Source organism: Haplochromis burtoni, unplaced genomic scaffold, assembly GCF_018398535.1.
Source record: "Haplochromis burtoni strain Fernald_Lab_line unplaced genomic scaffold, NCSU_Asbu1 Contig_285, whole genome shotgun sequence".
NCBI lineage: Eukaryota > Metazoa > Chordata > Actinopteri > Cichliformes > Cichlidae > Haplochromis > Haplochromis burtoni.
In genome coordinates, this window is record NW_024582646.1 from 605,022 (window position 1) to 625,001 (window position 19,980).

At 39.9% G+C, this 19,980-nt stretch overlaps 1 protein-coding gene across 2 annotated transcripts in view; it reads right to left on the reverse strand.

The window, feature by feature from the left end:
• Positions 1-19,661, reverse strand: part of prkd1 (protein kinase D1) — a 79,489-nt gene extending 59,828 nt beyond the window's left edge. Inside the window, exons 1-3 of one of the 2 annotated variants that reach the window (XM_005940984.3) lie at positions 18,962-19,110; positions 17,910-18,003; positions 1,693-1,831 (exon numbers count right to left, since the gene is read on the reverse strand). In XM_005940984.3, coding sequence (XP_005941046.2) covers positions 1,693-1,831; positions 17,910-18,003; positions 18,962-19,023 — 295 coding nt within the window. In that variant the 5' untranslated portion in view covers positions 19,024-19,110. Of the gene's footprint in view, positions 1-1,692; positions 1,832-17,909; positions 18,004-18,961 lie in introns of both variants that reach the window. The other variant, XM_005940983.3, reaches the window with a different exon arrangement.
• Positions 19,662-19,980: the final 319 nt, after the last annotated feature.

Sequence of the window (19,980 nt, forward strand, 5' to 3'; positions counted from 1 at the left end):
GTGTGTGTGTGTGTGTGTGTGTGTGTGTGTGTGTGTGTGTGTGTGTGAGATAGATTATACATAGTACAATACATATGTTTCCACAGGGGATGTCAGTTTTCCTGTGGGGCACACAAACATTTCCCCAAAGAGAGACTAAGTTACACAGTCTGAGTAAGAGAAGTTGGAAAAACTTAAGAACACATGTAGCTCTAGCTTATCGGCAGGCTAGAATAGCTTTCAGTTAAGATTACAGTTACAGCATGGTGACATCTAGGTTAGAAGAGAATGATTGATGCCAAGGCAGCTTTAATATGACATGAATTATTGTTAATCTCTGGCTCTTTTCCACAGTGTGTCTTTTGTCCCATCTTCATCCCCTCACCCCCACCATGCCGGTAGATGTCTGCCCCTCCCTGGTTCTGTCAGAGGTTTCTTCTTGTTAAAGGGGAGTTTTTCCTTCCCACTGTCACCAAGTGCTTGCTCAGAATTGGTTGTCTGATTGTTGGAGTTTCTTCTGTAGTATATAAATAAAGAGGGCATATCCACACTAATATGTTTTTGTTTGAAATCGCATCTTTTTCTCTACGTCTTGGCCTTCCGTCCACACAGACGGCGTTTTCGGTCAAGGAAAATGCAGCGCATTGAAAACGCTCTCCAAAGTGGATACATTTGAAAACGCCGTTTTCGTGTCGCAGTGTGGACAGCAACCCCGGAGCCTTTTCGAAAACGATGACGCATTTTAGTCATGTGATGCAGTCATGAGACCAATTAAACTAAGATAGCGGAGGGCATTATACAGCAGTTGGTTTGTTTGCTTTCAATTTTGACAGCCCTATTAAAGATTAATATCAGTCTGTACATGCTGCAGATAGCTTTTCTTCAAATTCTTTAATTCTCATTCGCTTTTGCAACTTTGTACTTTTGTGTTACTCGCAGCAACAACTCCACTTCGTTCTTTGTCCATTTAAAACACTCTGTGCTTTTCCTCAAAGTTTTGCAGCAATGTTTCAAAGAGCCAGAAAGTAAATAAACAGCAGACAGAAATGAGGCAGGTCGAATCGTCTTGCGCTTCACGCATGCGCAGTACTGGAATGTAAACGTTTTCGGCTGTTTCAATGTGGACGCACAACTCTGTGAAATTGACTAAAACGATAATGTGGAAGCGGAGTGTTTTCAGACGAAAACGCTGTTTTCAAATTTATCCGGGCTAGTGTGGACTTGGCTGCATTCGATTTGATTCTCCAACTCTGGTGTGATGGTAGAAGCACTGTGTTACATAAATTCTAGAAACATTTCATTATAGCATAAAGCTGATTAAAATTTGTGTTTATTTGTGGTAACCCTTCAATGTTTGGGCCATGAGCTTCTAGTTGGATGTGCTCAGAAAACAGCCAGTGATCTTGTTCCCTACCTCTTGACGTAAATATTGCCATCATATAATACAGAGTGACTGTTACATGGGACAAAATTCCCAGGGGTACAGTCATTTATCTGTCTGTCCTAAGCTCATTGTTACCGTGCTCACATGACTCTTAAGCTCCTTCACACTTATAATTTTATAATGATAAAAAACATGTTTTCTGGAACAATAACAGAAGACTTTAAGGCTGGAGAAAAACTAAAGCTACGAAGGAAACAAGTACAGAGAACGGATTCAGTTTATTTTTTGTACATCAGTGGTCTGACATGGGTACCCCTCCTTGCTTTTACCTGACAGTATGGCTTCCACCAAGTCACCCTCCTGGATCTGAGAAGCAGAGCGCAGTAGCTGCAGCACGTTGTCTGATGTAGGATCATGACGGAATAGGAGGATCTTCTCGTACATCCCATAGAAGCCGCACTCTGGTATCTAACAGAGACAGAAAGGCATATTATCTCAGCAAAATCTGTATTTCAAAAAAAGTTATGTTAGTTGTAACTACGTCTTTTTCATAATTGCTAATATGGGGATATGTTGATCGTATAACCATTCTTTATCATAGTTTTGAGTAACTTTGTACTCATTGCATATCTGCATTTGGTCTAGTATGTCCAGTTTTTCTCTTTATAACAGTTTTCTGTTATTTTCTCCTTATGGTCATTTCATGTGGGTATTTTGTGTCTCTGTACGAGCTTTTTATCTGTGCACAATCGGTTCCTGCACAAAGCTGTGAATCAGGACAATGTCATCAGTTGACTGCTCTGAAAATAAAAACATTTTACACAGAGACTTTTAAAATAGCATGAGCCTGTCTTTCTACTGCGATCACGTCAAAGTAAATTCAAATTTGAGAGAGCTGATGAAAAGAGACAAAAAAATGAAGAGTAGTGACGCAGAGAAAGAGAAGAGCTTTGATCTCTATCAACAGATTAATAATAGACTGAGATTATCATCAGAAGGAGATGGACAGACCGATCTCACCAAATAAATTAACACAAATACAATGATGTTGTAAATTTGCAGAGACAGAACTCTATCAAAGATATTCATGTTCCTAATTGTGTTATGATGATATAATAACAAACAGCAGCCTGATAGTCCTCCTACTATCTGACGGCAAATTTGATTCAAATCTACTACTTTTAATTCAAACTGCTACAGGAATACAAAAACTGTATTAAAGCTGCATATATTATATTATATCAACATCATCTATTACTGAACAACAATGTTACTTTTATTTTGAAAGTTTAGTTTCTGCTAACTATCGTCTCTTTTACATATCATGTGACGTTGTGGTAGTGCTGGATGGCATTCGGCTGTTTCCATTGTCAGATCAAACTCCAACTGTACTGCCTTAAAGTGCTATTCCCACTAACTGTACTGCTACCAGGTCTGCTGGAAACCATGCAGGCCATGAAATTGAAAAAAAAAAAAATAATAATAATTAATAATAAAATAAATAAAAAGGACCAAAGCAACGAGAGACTAGGGGCACAAAGGTATGAGTAAGAGATGCAAAGTAACCACAGAGAAACACACAACAAAGTGGAATAGATATGAAACCCAACTCTAGAATCTGTAGCTGTTCTTTCTATTTCAGTCTTTGGTTCCTCTCTGGTGGGTGGGGGGCAATTCACAGGTCTGTGCCCAGGGACTATCTGTCTCATAATCACTGGATACAGAAGACGATAACACTGCAGGAGAAGTTTCAGATGTTTCACTTAAATCGCTAAAAGTGTTGGAGTTGCCAAAGTGCTAAAAGGTGTTAAAATCAGTAAGACTTCAAGCCTCGACTCTACATGGAGTTGTCACTTTAAAAACACAAACAGAAGATTAATTGCTCAAACTAGTCCCCACAAAGACAGGTGTATGTGAGCAAACGCACAAACGCAGCCGAGTGTAACCACAGGAAGTTAAAGGTGCAGTTCGCTGTTATGTTAAAGATCGATGAGGCACTGCTGAAAGGAGCAACACATTGACCAAGTGTAGAACACCACTGAGATTGTTATCGACCACAAAAACACACAAACACTCTTCCACGGTAGAAGAAGACACACACACCATAGCATACAATAGCATACATGAAAACAAAGATTTATATCAAACTTCTATTTTTTTTTTACATACGTCACTTCCATTGCTACATATATGTGGTCAGACCAAATCACATTTTTTTAAGATACCACAGCACTGAAATGTGATTGAAAGCATCCATTTTTTCCAGTTATGTGGTTAGGAAGTCATTGTTTTCTTTCTTTCTCCTTATAAATTATAAAATTATGAATTCAGCATATGTATAAGAATTCCCCACGAGTGCCATACACCTTGTAGTATTCATTTTCTTCTACTCTTGGATCTGTCTGGTAGTAAGAAAACTGAATATTTGATGTACGACGTGGAAGTTTTATTGGAGTAACCTACAGTTAGTGCGTCATTGCAGCTACAGCTATTTTTCTGCCTTTTCTTTCTGGCTCCTTCATGATCAGAAACTTGTCTGTGTGAGCAAATATCAGAGAAGGACAGACACTGTATATTTGTGTGTTTTTTGTGCACTAGATTTTGAGTAGCAGTGAGTAAGGATTTGGCAATGGTATGAACTCCTTATCCATATTTACATTTTGGGAGTGAAAATAAAGTCACACAGCGGCACTATTACCTTAGTAAGTAATGTTAGTTTTTATTTTTTCTAAATAAGCTCTAAAAATACTGGAAAGTTGTGTCCCCCTGATTTTACTCTGAAATTTCCACCTATGGTGGAGGCTATGGAAGTATAGAGAAGTTACTGTCATTCCCAGAAAAACACTCTGATATGGACATGGTCATGCGCTCAGGCGCTGCTGTTAACATGAGCCTCAGTCTATAGAGTGACTCAGAGTGTGTCAAAACAATATCGGCGCACCATTACAGCAGCAGCAGCGGTCAGAATGAATAAAGGTGGGGAGGATTCCCTGCATTCATATCATTTACACCAAATTATCCAGTTTTGATGAGCCACTGCCCTCAGTATCTTCTTCTTGGCCGAGTGTGTTCTTCTTCTACAGCAGTCCATCTTTAGTGTCCCTTGTATCTGAATTACTGTTAACATTCTAGTCATTATTGTTTGACTTCTGCCATCAACAAGATATTTTGCCCACATTAGCATCACTCCTTGAAGCTGACATGCAAGCTGCATAGCAGTTTCTGTCACCCTAAATGATGAATTTCAAGGACAGCAGTAGGAGAGAGAAGGGTGAGGAGAGGAAACAGAGAGGAAAGAAGTTGAAAATGAGGTACATAAGAGCAAGAACATAATAGAACAAAAAAAGTGGAGACGCTTTATCATACTGCCCTGAACCTTCCTTTCGATCAGCACGCTTGCATCATTATGTGTGTGTGGTGTCACCATAGCAGCGGTGTCGCCGTTGTTGTCATGGCAACAGGAATTCAGGGCCGATTCCTTTCCATCTCCTCCAGCTCTCTTTATCCAATTCAGCTCAGTTCAAGACTTCCTGTGCTGAATATGTTGAACTACAGCATCGTGGATGCTGGAGCCTGACTGACCGTTCTCTTAACATCTTGTTGTCCAACAAATATCTCTAAAGCAAAATAAAATTTCTTAAATTAAGAACATGTGATAAAGGTCCTGATGTCACTTCCTCTATAATTTTCGCCATGAGCTTATTTTATTTCCCCAAATTTTTAAGGCATGTATTCTCATTTTTCTAATCTCTTTACTCCAGACCATTCCCTGAATCATTGTTCCAATTTTTAGGACTACTGATGTATTGGGGTTAAAGTACTCCTCACTATCAGATTCTGAAGTAGAAGTTAGTGTTTGTATATACTGAAAAATGCTAATTTGACAGTGAATTAAACTTAGCAGAAAAAATATATATTTATGAATGAAAAACTGATTCAATATTTTGGTTTTACATGATATGGGCTCACCACCTGCAGGAGGAATCATAAGGGTTGGGTGCAGTGTTTGGTTGCAGCCATTGAGGGTCAAACTTTGGCAATACAATCCCCAGCAGAGAAGGAAGGAGTCTTAGGTAGTGTGTGAGGTTAAGAGTTGGATTTACCTCAACACACAGCATGGGTTTTAGAACCAGTCTCCGAGAGGAGGGGCTGGACTTTGTTCTAGTCTGAATTTTCCATCAGTGAAAATTCTTGACATTCTTGCTGGCGCCCGTGTAGTAATTGTTAAACCAGTAGGCAGACAACAGAAGTGAAGGTAGCCGTCAAGCTAAATGAGTCTTTGGTGTGGTACTCAACAAAAAGATATTCAACCAAGCAGTGTGCAGCTCTTACAGTAGCCGAATCACCAGCTCAAAAATAGTAGGGATTCAGTGAGGCCATGGAACAAGACTTTCGGTCAATCTTGAAGCTTCCATCCATCCATTCTCTTTTACTTATCAAATTCAGAGTTGGTGGGGTGCTGGAGCCTATCGCAGATGCCATAGGGTGAAAGGCAGGGTACATCCTGGACAGGTCGCTAGTCTGTCACAGGGCTAACGCAGAGAGACAGACAACCATTTTCACTCACATTCACACCTATGGGGTATTTAGAATCACCAATTAACCTACGCCCATATGATGAAATCAGAGTACCAAGAGGAAACAGAAAAGCCCAGCAAGATTTAAAACTAGGGCCTTCTTTGTGTGAGGCAACAGTGCTAACCACCACAGCAGCGTGTTCCCCTGGTCTCCTAGCAATTCAGGGAAATGATCAGGTTATTCCGAAGGGGAATACAGTTCTCTAATCACACAGTATATAATGTGTGCAGGGTGCTGTTAACTTCAACTCAGGAAGGTCAAAGGGATACTTTGAGGATCTCCTCAATTCTTCTGTAGCAGAGGCGGAGTCTGGAGATGAGGTGAGGTCACTGAAATCGTTAACTCCTTGGCAGAGATGGGCAGTAACGTGTTACTTGTAACACGTTACTGTAATCTGATTACTTTTTTCAGGTAACGAGTAAAGTAAGGGATTACTATTGCAAAAACGGTAATTAGATTACCGTTACTTTCCCGTAGGAATGCTGCGTTACTGCGTTACTAAAACCGTGATTTTTTTGCAAGAATGTCGCATGACAGTGACGTAAGCGAGTGCGACGTTCGTGACAACAGCTGTGTGCAGATCAACAGTGGATCATATATCGAGTGCAGGAGAGAGTATGAGCATGCAGCGTTTAAAGCGTGGAAGTACTGACCTTACTTTGAGTTTCATTCCATAAAAAGTGACAAAAACATTAGTGTCCGTTGTGCGTGGGAAGAAAACTTCTTTTTACAGCGAAAAAAACCCCCTAAACTTCCAAGCAAGCACTGAGTAGCTACGACGTAATGGGAAACTCACAGAGAAACTCGCGGATTCTTCCACTGACCGCTACGGCACACCTGCACCAGGGTAAACCTCCGCCTATGCCACTCCTGCTTTACAGGTGAAAATAGAGCAACAGGACCGCTAGTCTTTGATTTTATTTATTTTCTGCTGTGTTTTACTTGCATCTATTTGAAAGAGTGAGTGTAAACACAAAAAATATTTTATTTTATATGCTGGAATGTGCAGAAAATAAGTTTAAATGTTAAACAAATTTCTTCCAGTCAGAGAATGTTGCAGATAATTTAATTTTTGCTTGATGCATAAAGTTAAAAGATTAAAACTAATAAAACAAGTTTTAAAAAGAGACTTTTCCATCTGATTACATTTTGTATGATGGATTATGCAGAAAAAGTAGAATTGGGCTGAAAGATCTATCGCTTTATCACCTCTTCAGGTTGTAAATCGTGTTTTTAAAAAGTAACTAAGTAACTAAGTAACTAATTACTTTTTAAAATAAGTGATCAGTAAAGTAACGGGATTACTTTTTTGGGGGAGTAATCAGTAATTAGTTACTGATTACTTTTTTCAAGTAACTTGACCAACACTGCTCCTTGGTAGCAGGACCCCTTGGGTGGATAAGGCTCACTCTAAAGAGTTCATCAAGGTCTTGGATGTTTTAGGGTTTTCCTGGTTGATACCCCTTTGTGATATCACATGGAGATCTGGGGCAGTGCCTTTGGATTGGCAGACTGAGGTCATAGTTCCCATTTTTAAGAAGAGGGACTGGAGGGTGTGCTCTGCCAAACCACACTACTCAGCCTCAAGAAGGTGTATGTCATAGTACCGGAAAGGAGAGTCCATCTCTTAGCTGAACCTTGAACTCAGGAAGAGCAATACAACTTTTATCCTGGCCGTCAAATGCTGATCCAGCTCTGTGTCCTCTTGAGTGTTTGTGGGCGTTTGCCCAACCAATCCGCATGTGTTTTGTGGACATATGACTGCATCTCTCAGGGGATCCTGTGAGAGATACTTCAGGACAATCAGATGTCTTGGTTGTTGTTACAATCCATTCAGTCCCTATACAACCCCATAGCTTGGTCCACATTGGCAGCAGTAACCCTGAATAACCCAACTGCATTCATAACTTTATAAACAAAGGCTGGATGTGTTTGAGGAACAAACACTGCAGTGTGCTACCTGTTCTTTTTCAGCAACTGACATGTTTTTCACAGCCGTTGTAGGTTCAACTGTTTAAACAAAAAAGGAAAAATAAAACCAAACCAAAAAGTTTTATCAATCAATAGGCCAAAATTAGTCACAAATACTGAATGTAGTACTTTAGTAAGTTAGGTTCAGCTATGCCCCATAATAAGCTGGTTACCTATCCAGGATGTACCCCACCTTTTTCCCTATGACAGCAGAAAAAGGGCCCAGGACCCTCATGACTAAATTGGATAAGTGGTTAAAAAACAATAACTCATGGATCCAATCCATGGACTCATGGATAGATCTTTTTTTTAATGGAAACTGTGTGCATCTTGTCTAATCAATATATCAATATATAATGTCTACTTAAAAATAACAGTTATATATTTTAACTGAGGTCAGTTAACCCATCCATTCTCTTGAGTTTATCCTCATCAGGGTTATTGACATAAGCCCATAAGACAAGAGGCAGGGTATATCCTAAACAGGTAGCCAGTGTGACCCAGGGATAACACAGACAACCATTCACACTCACAATCACACCTATGGACAATGTAGAATCAACAATTACCTATCCCCACTTGGGAGGAAGTCAGAGTACAGGAAGAACATGCACACTCCACAGAGAAAGATCCCAGTCACACGGTGAAGTCAAACTCAGAACTTACTTGCTGTGAGGCAACAGTGCTAACCACCATGCCTCTGTGCTGTAAAGATTTTATGATTAGGCAGATGGGCTTAAAAAGCCATACCAGAAAGGGGCAAACCCTTTAGTCCAGCATGTACTTAATTAAATATAGAAATACGTATCTATTTTTATCTCAGCACAAGAAAAAAGCACAAGAATGATCAGTGACATTAATATCAACTGAATCCTGTTAGGTTAGCTAATTCTAAGGACCTGCTGTCACTGAGCCATCACTGATATTATTTAGTTATATTATTTGTGATGGTGCTGCTGCGGAACACGGGGGTGTTAAAAGAGCCCATGGATGCTGTTACATTTGAACATAAACACAGCAATCCATCCTTATAACATAATGAGGACAAGAGTAGGCTGTCACTATAAAAAACAGAACATGAAATAATCTTCAAATGTGCATGCACTTGTTTTACTTGTAGGAACTTGAATCCATATGTAGAACTCGACTTCAAAGTCAACCCAATGCAGAAAACTACATGTGTGGTATTTATAAAAATTAATGTTCCTGCAAAGGTGAGTAAAATCTACAATCAGCTCCTTAACAACACAACAAGACTGCTATCAAAAATGATTTAAAGTCTCAGTCTAAATGCATTACTATTTGTAAATTTTGTAAACAATTTAAAGTTAAAACTTAATAGCAAATAAGTATGAGACATCTAAATAGTCTAACGTGTAATTTGGTTGCTTACGTGCCTATAAATAATATGAATAATATATGTTAATCAGATTATGCACCACTGCATGATTTTCATTTAAAAAACAAAACAAAACAAAAAACAAAATATTTATTTTTTATAAAAGGGCATCAGACCAGACCCATGGCAGTGTGCATATGCACATTATCAGGTTAAACTTTGTCCAACAGCTTTTTAAAAAATTTCTACTTGATAGTGAAAATTAAATTCTACAAAACACAAGAATGATCGGTTACAAATGTGAAAAAAAAAATACATTTTTTAAAATAATGGAAGACAAAATGAGATGAAGAGAAGACGGAAGAATAAAGAGGCATGAATGGATAAATAAAAAGTAAGGAGATGAAAGAGAGCAAGAGCGAGGACAATGACATGGACAGAAAACACACATACATCTGTTCATCTTCTGTCTCATTCAAAGTGTGTGTGTCTCATAATGGCCCTCAGAAGGACACTTCACAGCTGCAATCATCATCAGTTGCCAGGCAACAAGGAGAAACCACTACCGACAGAAACACAGCACACTCGGCTTCATTATTATTGTTACAGAGTGGCAGAGGCGCGTGTGTGTGCGTGCATTGTGTGTGTGTGTGTGTGTGCATGTGTGTGTGTCTGTGGTATATGGTAAGAAAACCAATCCTTGGTGAAACCCAAAGTCTTTTCTGGCATGCTATATCATGATGTTCATAGAGCTGTTCATTACATTACCATTGACCACAGTGCATGGTATGTTTTTGAACAAGACTGAAAAAAACGTTCATACCAACATCACTTTTAAACTGTGCAGACTGTGGTGCTATGCTGATGCTAATATAACAACTTCCCACATAGCAAGTAGGTCTGGCCCGGATCTGGTATCAAGCTGGCACTGCTGGCTGACTTCTGGCATGATAAGACATATGTCATCCAGATATGGGCCAGGCCTGGCAAAGATGGCACTGTCTATGTGATGGCATGCCACATCTGGCTCGATTGTGGTTTGGGTTATGTGGCCCAGTCTCATAGAAAACAGGCCTCTGGCATCAAGCTGGCACTTCTGACTGACTGGTGTCATGGCAGAGTGTATGTCAGCCAGATGTGGGCCAGGTCTGGCAATGACGCCACTGTTTATGCGATGGCATGCCATATCTGGCCCGATTATGGTTTGGTTTATGTGGCCCAGGCCCATAGAAAACAGCTCTGGCTGGGATCCGGCATCAAGCTGTCACCTCTGACTGACTAGTGTCATGGCAGGGTGTATGCCCAGATGTGGGCCAGGTCTGGCAATGATGCACTATTTATGTTCCTATTTTCCTATTTTAGTTAGAAGACCCAAATGCCATGTTTCAATACTATACTGCTATGGTAGCCAAAGTTTCAAATGCAGATTTGACAGGTTTGTGAGTGTACACTTTATCCAAAACCTAGTGAGGGTTTACTCATCTTTGGCAGTGGGTGGCTGTAACTCAGGAGGTAGAGCAGGTCACCTACTGATCGGAAGGTTAGTGGTTTGATCCCTGGCTTCTCCAGTCTGCATGTCGTGAGTGTGAATGTAGTTAGGAGGCACTCAGTTAAGAGAAAGTGTGTGGTTGGGTGAATGTGGTATGTTGTATAGAGCACTTTGAGTAATCTGGGAGACTTGAAAAATGCTATATAAGAATCAGTCCATTCACTGTCTGAACAGAGTTTCGTCATGTTACTTTTGCACTATTACGCACGTTGTTATTACATGGCTTAATTAATGTACACATTAGGCTGACATTTGGGGCCAGAGCTGAAACTGCTCTGGGCCAGCACAGGGCCAGCAATGTGTCTGCAACTGGCCTTGTGTGGCCCACCTTTCGCAAACCAGATCTGGGCCCCCAAAGGGCCCTCATTCTTTGTGGTATGTGGGCCATGTGTAAGCACATTGTGTGCCAGATCCGGACCATACCAATTTTGCTATGTGGGTTATGTCATCAACAGACTTTCCAATTTAGGAATGTTTCATCTTAGCCGTCACGCTCAGGTGTCACATTTCATTTGGTACCTTCCAATATATTGGGATGATATGCCACATTTTTGCAGGGGACAGATTGTCTTTGAATCTGGCTTTTATCTAGTGGAAGTCAACTACCGGTTAATCCCCCTTTTGCTAACAGTGCTTTGGACAGTGAAGAAATTTGCCAGAAACAAAAAGCCACAAACTACACAGATTTTGTATAGTTGAGACTATACAGTATAGCTGATACACATAAAAGCATGGCATTGTTACAATTGTCAAATGTGACTAAAAAGAAATGTGCAAATCCATAGCTGCATCCCTACTGGAATCCAAAGCTGATGAAAAGACTGAAATACCATTTTGGAGTAGTTTGACAATTATTGTGAAAAAAGAAGAAATTATGATAACATAATAAAGCTGAGAAGGTAAGAATGTCCCATATGACTAAAAGAAATGCCTTATACTATTATTATTATTATCTATTATATTATTATTTATATATCTTGGTGAGACATTTGGGACAGATGTGTTCAAATAAAACATATTTTTCATCTACATGTTCAATGCCAGAATGATGAGCTGTATATATTGCGTGTTTTTACTTGTATCATGTAAAATGAAGGGTGTTTGTATCAAGGAATGTGAAAAAAATATATTAATGTAGCTCTGATCAACCTTCAGAGTCTAGAACATGTAGAATAGCATTCTTCTTACTCGCTGAATAGAGCAAAATGTAGTTGCTAGTTTAGTTTTGGTGATTTATATAATCAAACCAAGCAGCAACAACCGGGACAGAACATTAAAGCCGATGCAGAAGTGACAAAAAACGAATCCACTTCTTTTTGTTAATTACACACTTTTCAGCCAAGAAATAAAATGCTGGCAGCTTTGATCACTATAGCTATAACTCCAAATCCAAACCAGTTAGGATGCTGTATAAAATCTCACATAGCAAAATTGGCATGGCCCAGATCTGGCCCACACAATGTGCTTACACATGGCCCACATACCGCAAAGAATGAGGGCCCTTTGGTGGCCCAGATCTGGTTTACCAGAGGTGGCCTACACATGGGCCAGCACAAGGCCAGTTGCAGACACACTGGTGGTCCTGTGCCGGCCCATGTGTGGACTACCTCTGGCAAACCTGATTTGGGCCACCAAAGGGCCCTCATTCTTTGCGGTATGTGGGCCATGTGTAAGTTGTGTGCAGCCACGGGCCAGTTGCAGACACACTGCTGGCCCTGTGCTGGCCCAGATGTCAGCCTAATGTGTACCTTAATCAAGCCATGTAATAACAATGTGCCGGAACATAACAGTGCAAAAGTAACATGACAAAACACTGTTCAGACAGTGAATGGACTGATTCTTTTATAGCGCTTTTCTGCTCTCTTGGATTACTCAACGTGCTCTATACAACATGCCACATTCACCCAATCTCTCTAAACTGAGTGCTTCCTAACTACATTCATACACATGCAGACTGGAGGAGCCAGGGATCAAACCACTAACCTTCCGATCAGTAGGTGACCTGCTCTACCTCCTGAGTTACAGCCACCCACTGGCAGAGATGGGTAAACCGTCACTAGGTTTTGGATAAAGTGTTCACTCACAAACCTGTCAAATCTGCATTTGAAACGTTGGCTACCATAGCAGTATAGTATTGCAACATGGCATTTGGGTCTTCTAACCCGATCGTAGTTCTAGCAACATTCTCTTTCCCTTTCTGAACTTATCTGAATAAGCGCTGGCAGAGAAATCAGATCTTCACTGTCAATTATTACGGAATTTTTACTATTTAACATAGCCAGAACATATAATGTAATGTAATTGTAAGGCATAAGTACATTCTAAGACACCTGGAAGGTAACATCTACTACACTCCAAAACTATGGCAAAATGCAACCTAACTTTTCTTACACATCTTAAGCATCTTAAACATTTTGTTAGTCAGTTGAAATAAACTGAGTGCTTAAAAACACGCATTCAACAAGCTTGAAAATAGAGAAAAGCAATCGTTTGACCTGAGTCACCACAAATATTATTTACTCTAACATCAACCTAAGACATAAAAAGACCATTATTGTATTCCCACTTTAACATTATTCCTGGTAAATACTGAATTGATAAAGTGACTCTGCTGCTGAAATGATGAAATGCACTATAGAAATAAAACACAAAATTCAACTGGTTCCTCTATCACAAGTCATATTTTTATCACAACAGAATGTCATTGTGCATGGCATATTACTCTCATATTATGGACGTTTATTACTAATGATCAGAGTGTTGGGGTCTCACTGGTGAAAGTAAGTCTATTACTGTTACATTACTTCCACAGTACTCCAAAAAATGACCTGCAACCCATTGTCACATAATTAATAATGAGGACATATTTATGATCTCTCTTTTAGTTTTTGTTATCTATGAACACAAAACTGACAACAAAATGCACAGTTAAAAATCATCCCACAGTGATTCTACTGGTAGAAATGGAGGCTACAATGCTGCAAGCCTGACTGCAAGCCTCATCACTGTGTTTATTACTCGAATTTGCCTTAGTTCCTGGCTGCTGTGCTGGGGCCAGCATACATTCAGCTATAACATCCCTGTAGGTTTTTCACTAGCTTTTTGTTAGCATGCTATCTGCGCAGATGTTTGCAAAGAATTGTGTTAGGAACACAATGCAATTGTTTTTGTCCTAGAGGCAGTTTGCACTTTACCATTGCATTCTTGTTCTTTTGAGCAATAAAAATAAAAGTACTGTCTGTATCTCTACTCCCCAAAAACTGTAGCTCAGCTCATACAACCCAGTGCACAGGAAGAAAAAACTTTGTAACTTTCTGTCAACAGTTACAATTTTTTTGTCAACAGTTACAATTAACTGTAATGTAATTACTTAACTTCGTGCTGCATTACTGAAAAAATGTGATGTGATTACAATACACGACACTTTGGAATGCACTACACGCACAACAGCTAAGGGGCCACTGGTATATATTACCCAGTCCCATTTATAAAATGAAAATTAAGATAAAATAATAGACATTAATTGCAATTATACTGATACTGAAGGGCTTGATGTTTTACATTGTGGCTTTTGGAGTGAACGTTGGTTTGATTAGGTGTTGGAGAAAGAGAAAAAGTAATTTGCAACAACATTATTGTTATTTGTGGAAATAAGAGAATAAAAACACGCCTGCATTCATAAACTCCTCTGAGATTTCTCTCTGCTTGCCTATGTGAGAAATAGGACATCTATCACATTCATAAGGACATCGACACTGTCTGTGTGTGTGTCAGCGTGGTTTAATTATGAGTGCTCGGTAACAGCTTTGCAGTTCAATTCAGTTCATAAAGCAAAAGCCAGAAAAACAGAAAAACCCCTGCAGAGCGAGTGAACAAAGGCAGAATTAATCATGTTTCCAATGAGAAACAAGCCTCAGAGTGAGTCACCAACTGACTAACACTCCTTTCCAGACTCACATACTGTAGGCTTTACACATAGAGCGAAAAACTGCTAAACACACTGCATGCCATCAGAGAAATGTTGTGTGTTCATGTGTTAGTCTGTTCAGCAGCAAAGGCTTGCTGCTGCACCTCAAATCTCCTGCTGCATGTAACAAATAAAAAACACTGTATCAAAAGTCTAAAAATGCAGCCATGTTTGCGAGGATGGATACATTCGAATGCCTTATTTGAGCATCTGATACATTGTAAATACAGTTATTTTAAAACAAACAATTCATGAAACTGTTTGTCAACAATAAATCTTTTTTTAACAGCAATTAACTTAAACAAATTACCCTCGGTGATATACTAAATTCTTTTGTGCCAAATTTTGTTTCATCTGCTGGTGAAAGAATCAAATGGAAACCACCATCCTTATTATTGTTGACGTATATAACAAAGCTTAATATAAGCTTGGTCACAACTAGTCAGCATTCCTGAGGTAAAGTTGCTGTACTGGAAACAAACCTGTATAGTGTATAAAAACTGATTTGTAAAGGTGTGGAAAGTGACATAGCAACAGTATTCCCCTTTCTACTATTCTAAGCCTATGTGTTAGTTCAGTATTAAGCTCTGCAATCATCTGCCCACTTCCCTAGGTGTTCAGCTTCTTTACATCACTACCGCTCTCCCACACTGTCAAACTCAACACTGGCATCGTTGTTCCAGTCCAATCATCTTCTTCCTCGACTGAGCCAATCAGACTCACTTCTGTGTGGTTTAAATCACAAACCACTTCTGTCATTCTGCCTTTCATACATGCAGTGGTGTTTATGATGTTTCTTTTGTCATGCTATCACATTTTTAATCATGTGTCCCCCTCTTAGTGACATCCTCGAACCTATTCCTGATCAAGATCAGCCAGAGCCATTTGAATCCTCATCTGTGTGAAATTCTAGTAGAGGGAGCTCCTGTATTGTGTCCCATCAGAAGTACTCTTCTCTGCATCTTCTTGCCCGATCATAGTGCATGAGAAAATATGAGAGCTTGCTGCTGCATTAGACATGACTCAGTCTGGACTGCAAGTCAGTCCACCTCCTCAACAAACCCCCATTCCTGCTGTTTCTGCTCCTTCTAAAACAATTACGTGCAAGCAAAATAGAACCAGGAAGTCTGCTGCATCACCTCCCCTTCCACAGGAAAAGCATAAAATTCCGTGAAGCTCGGATCCTTGGCCATCTACCAGCAACACGGATGTGACGCAGTTATGCCTTTTCTAAATGCCGTCGACTTTCACCTTCAAGTGATGGAGAACACAAACTGCATACACTCACCTTTGATCTCTTCCTCTCAGCCAGTTTTGCTCCTTGGGCTCAGTGGCATCCTTCTGGAATTCAAAATGTTACTTTGCTGTTATTTTAATGTTCAGGTGTAAAAGACGTCATTTTCAACCTAGTCTTTGAAACTCTCTGATGGATTGTGTTGAATAAAGTTAAGCTTCCAGCTGTGTGTCACCTCTTGGATGATTTCTTCTCATTGATCCTCAGTTCAAGAATTCCAGCTTCTATTCTCAAATTAAAATCCCCATTTCGTCATTTAGAGATTGCCTTTTCAATATTCAGTCTTTTGGTATTTGCTTGATTCAGTCTCATTAGGTAAGGGTTGTGGCTCAGATTTAAGGTTCTGGTCTATGCTGCTGAATAACTGGTACAGAGTAAGTTTTTTTATGATGACATAGTATTTTTTTTCTGACTCTCTCAAGCCCTTCACAGTTGCACCATCATCTATAAGTTTTGAAGGTATTTTAAAAGGGTAAAACTGAGTTCTCAGTTTCAAAAAGTTATTTTACAAAAAGTGCAAAAACAGTGAGGTGAAACACCTGCATATGAACATTACTTTTATTTTTACATCCAGGACGGAAACAATTGCATTATGCTGCTAACATAACTTTGGCTCTTTGCAAGCATAAACAACGTGCTACTGTATTGTTAAACTAGCCAAGAGCGATGTTGAAGCTGAGTGAAAGCCAACTCAGCAGCCAGACCCTGAACTTCTACAGGAAAAAAAGAAAGAACAAGAAGTGATGAGCAGTCAGACTGCTGCCTCCATTTCTACCTGTTCTTGTTTCTAATATAGAATCACCATGGCGATTGTTTTAAAGTATCTTTGTGCTGGTTTTCATGTTTGCTTTGTTCTGTTGGTTTTGTTTTCATACCTAAATACTAAGAGAAAAATCATGTATGTGTGTCCTTGTTAGGATAGAGATTTGTGCTGATATGTGGTACTGTAGACTGTGTTTAATTGTAATTATGAGACAATGTGTTTTAGTTCATTTCAATGTAACCAGTAGTGTAACAACTTTCCCCTGGAATTAATTAATATTTTGAATTACTTTTAAGAAAACTGTTCTGTGTCAACACGTTTTCATCCCAACACATAACATACAGACACTATGTGACAAATCATCAACATGTTGCGCGTTCTGAGGCATGAGAGCAGGTTGGAATAAATCTATAAATTTAAGATTATGGTTAGGGTTGCAATAGAAAGCTGGCAAGAGAATAAAAAGGAAGCAAATAGAAAGCCACGAAGCAGCTTTCTATTCACTTCAATTAGGAATCTGGAGCGTTTAATAAGGACACGGAGGGGTAGCTTTCGCGTTACTATGACACGCCTTGGGCCGCGACAAATCGTCGGTATGTTACGCGTTGGGAATGTGAATGCTCTGTCTGTGTAATGTGCAACACATTACTTTGTTGAATGATGAGCCCAACACTGATCACAACAAAGATGAGAAATACCTCCAACATGCACAAACATTTGACTACACAGCACGCAATTAATCTGCATGACTGTAATGCCTTTGAGATGCTGCTTAGCGATGGTGGTGAGTCTAAAAGCCAAAGAGAACCTAATGAGAATCAGTAAAAGAATTAAATCAATAAGTGATATCCGTAACGGAATCGGAATTGGTAAATTCTTATTAATGCCCTTCCCTGCTCATCTCACTCACTTTTTAATCCTTTTTCCTGATACAGGATTGATGAGTAAATGTTTCCCTTGGTCTACCCTTGGGCATGACTCTCTCTGCCTTCTACACCTGTTCTGAATTTCCTTATCATCCAGGAAGGACAACAGATTGTTACACCACCCACAGTCTCACTCTGTGGATGTGATTTCTGACTTACCTGTATTCCCAGTGAGTTCCACTCAAGCCTCCAACCCCACTGACCTGCCTTCCCACTCTCCACCACCACTTGTCTCTTCTTGCTGGATACTTGCCTGTAATGTATAACCTTCTCTATGATTCATGTCTGGATAATCCACAAGTAAGGCAATTCCATTGCTTCACAAGATTCTTCTGATATTAAGATTGGCCAGAAATAACACTCTCTTTCCTCTTGTACAGATTATCCACTTGTTTTCTGATAACCAGTATCCCTTTCTGAACTACTCTCCAGTTCCCAGAACTATCCAACAACTTGTTCAATAATCCTTTTAAATCTGACACATGTGAGATAAATCTCTCTTTTGAGTCTGACCTGTAGTTCTGAAAGCTGGCACCACTGTGCCAAGAATAGCAATGCATTTTATTTAAGAAATGGATGTCTTCCCACTATTGATGGCTGACTACTCATTATTGATGACTTCCTAATTTGCAAAGTAATCCAGTGGCTGGTTTGTACCCAGTTGCGGGTCAATTTGATTAATATATGTCTGACACCCCCAATTAAAAAATAAACTAAAACAAACAATAACCTACAACATTAACCTTCAAATGTTTTTGTTTGTTTGTTTTATTGAGGGAAGAAAACCAAACCAGAAAGTGTTTAAAAATTCAAGAAAAAAATTATGATCTGTAGATCATATTCGTTTTAAATACTGTAGTGCAGTGTCCACTTCCCTTTTTAAAAAAAACTAAAATATATACTGGGTCAGAGAGGACTGTGACATCATCTGTGAGGTCACGAAACCCCCAAATAAGAAACCCACTGAAAAATCCAAACTCCTTATTGCACTTCCTTTGGTCCTCAACAAAACACTTGGCAAGTTTAAAGTAGATCAGAGAGACGAAAAGCGTGAAATGAAAATATCTGTGTTTATGGTCTATATTTAATGAGTTTTAAACCCGTGAAAGATTTATGTCGCCAATGTAACTTCTTTACATTATGATTACTCTGTCAGGACTTAGAGGATTTTAGAACTTGATTTTAGAACTTGGTTTAAACTCTTTAGTTACCTTTTGGTCCACGATGGAGCACGCCACCTCCCGGACCTGACTGAGGCTGAACTCCGCGGCATCCAGCAGCACGGGCTCCCGGCTCAGACCGATCTGGATGTGGAAGGAGATCACACCACCACCTCCTCCTCCTCCTCCTCCTACACCACCACCACCCCCTCCCCCGGCGCCGGTGTTGGTGTTGTTTGTGCCCCCTGAGAACGGGAGAGGGCTGGGCGCACGGATCAGCGGAGGCGCACTCATATGAGCCTTTTCACCACCGGTTTCTAACTCTGCCAAGAAACAATTAGGAGTCACGACGACGTGAAACGACCGCACGGGTGAATGAATAGGGAAATTAGCGACACGTCCAGGTGGAGCAGCCAGAGCAGGGATTTACACCGTGGAGAGGTGCGAGAGGCTCGGACGCACGGAACTCCCCAAAGCGTCAGAAAAGTGCAAGAGGATAAAAAGAGTTTCCGACAAAAAAGACGACTGATTAACTAAAATAAAACTAACTGAAAAAAGAAAGGGAGCCGCGAGAAGACAAACAGCGCGGGTGTGAACACAGAGGCAATTAGAAGAGCCATAATGACTACATGACTGGACCAGAGAGCAGCGTGGAAACCGGTGATGCGGGTGACAGAGCCATGGACGTCAACAGTGGCTGGAGAGGAGGAGGAGGGGAGTAAAGGAAAGGAGAGGAGAGAGGGAAATGTCCTGGACTGAGGGATGGTCGATGAATGATGGATGAATGGAGAGGTTTAGACTTCAGAAGCTGATGACACTGTGCGTTCTGTTCACATATGTAAATCCAGATATTTGCAGATTTTCAAAATCCCAAATTCTGTCTCTACTCCGTCTATCCTCTCTTCATCTACTGTCCCAGTAATTATTACTGTATTCAACTACTAATTTCTTAACAATATATGCAGTTATGGTTGAGAAATTGATTTTTAGATATACTAATCTAAAACTAGTGAAATATTACCTCTTGAGTTTGTCTTTTGCTGACATGGCATTTGTTACCCTAATATGGA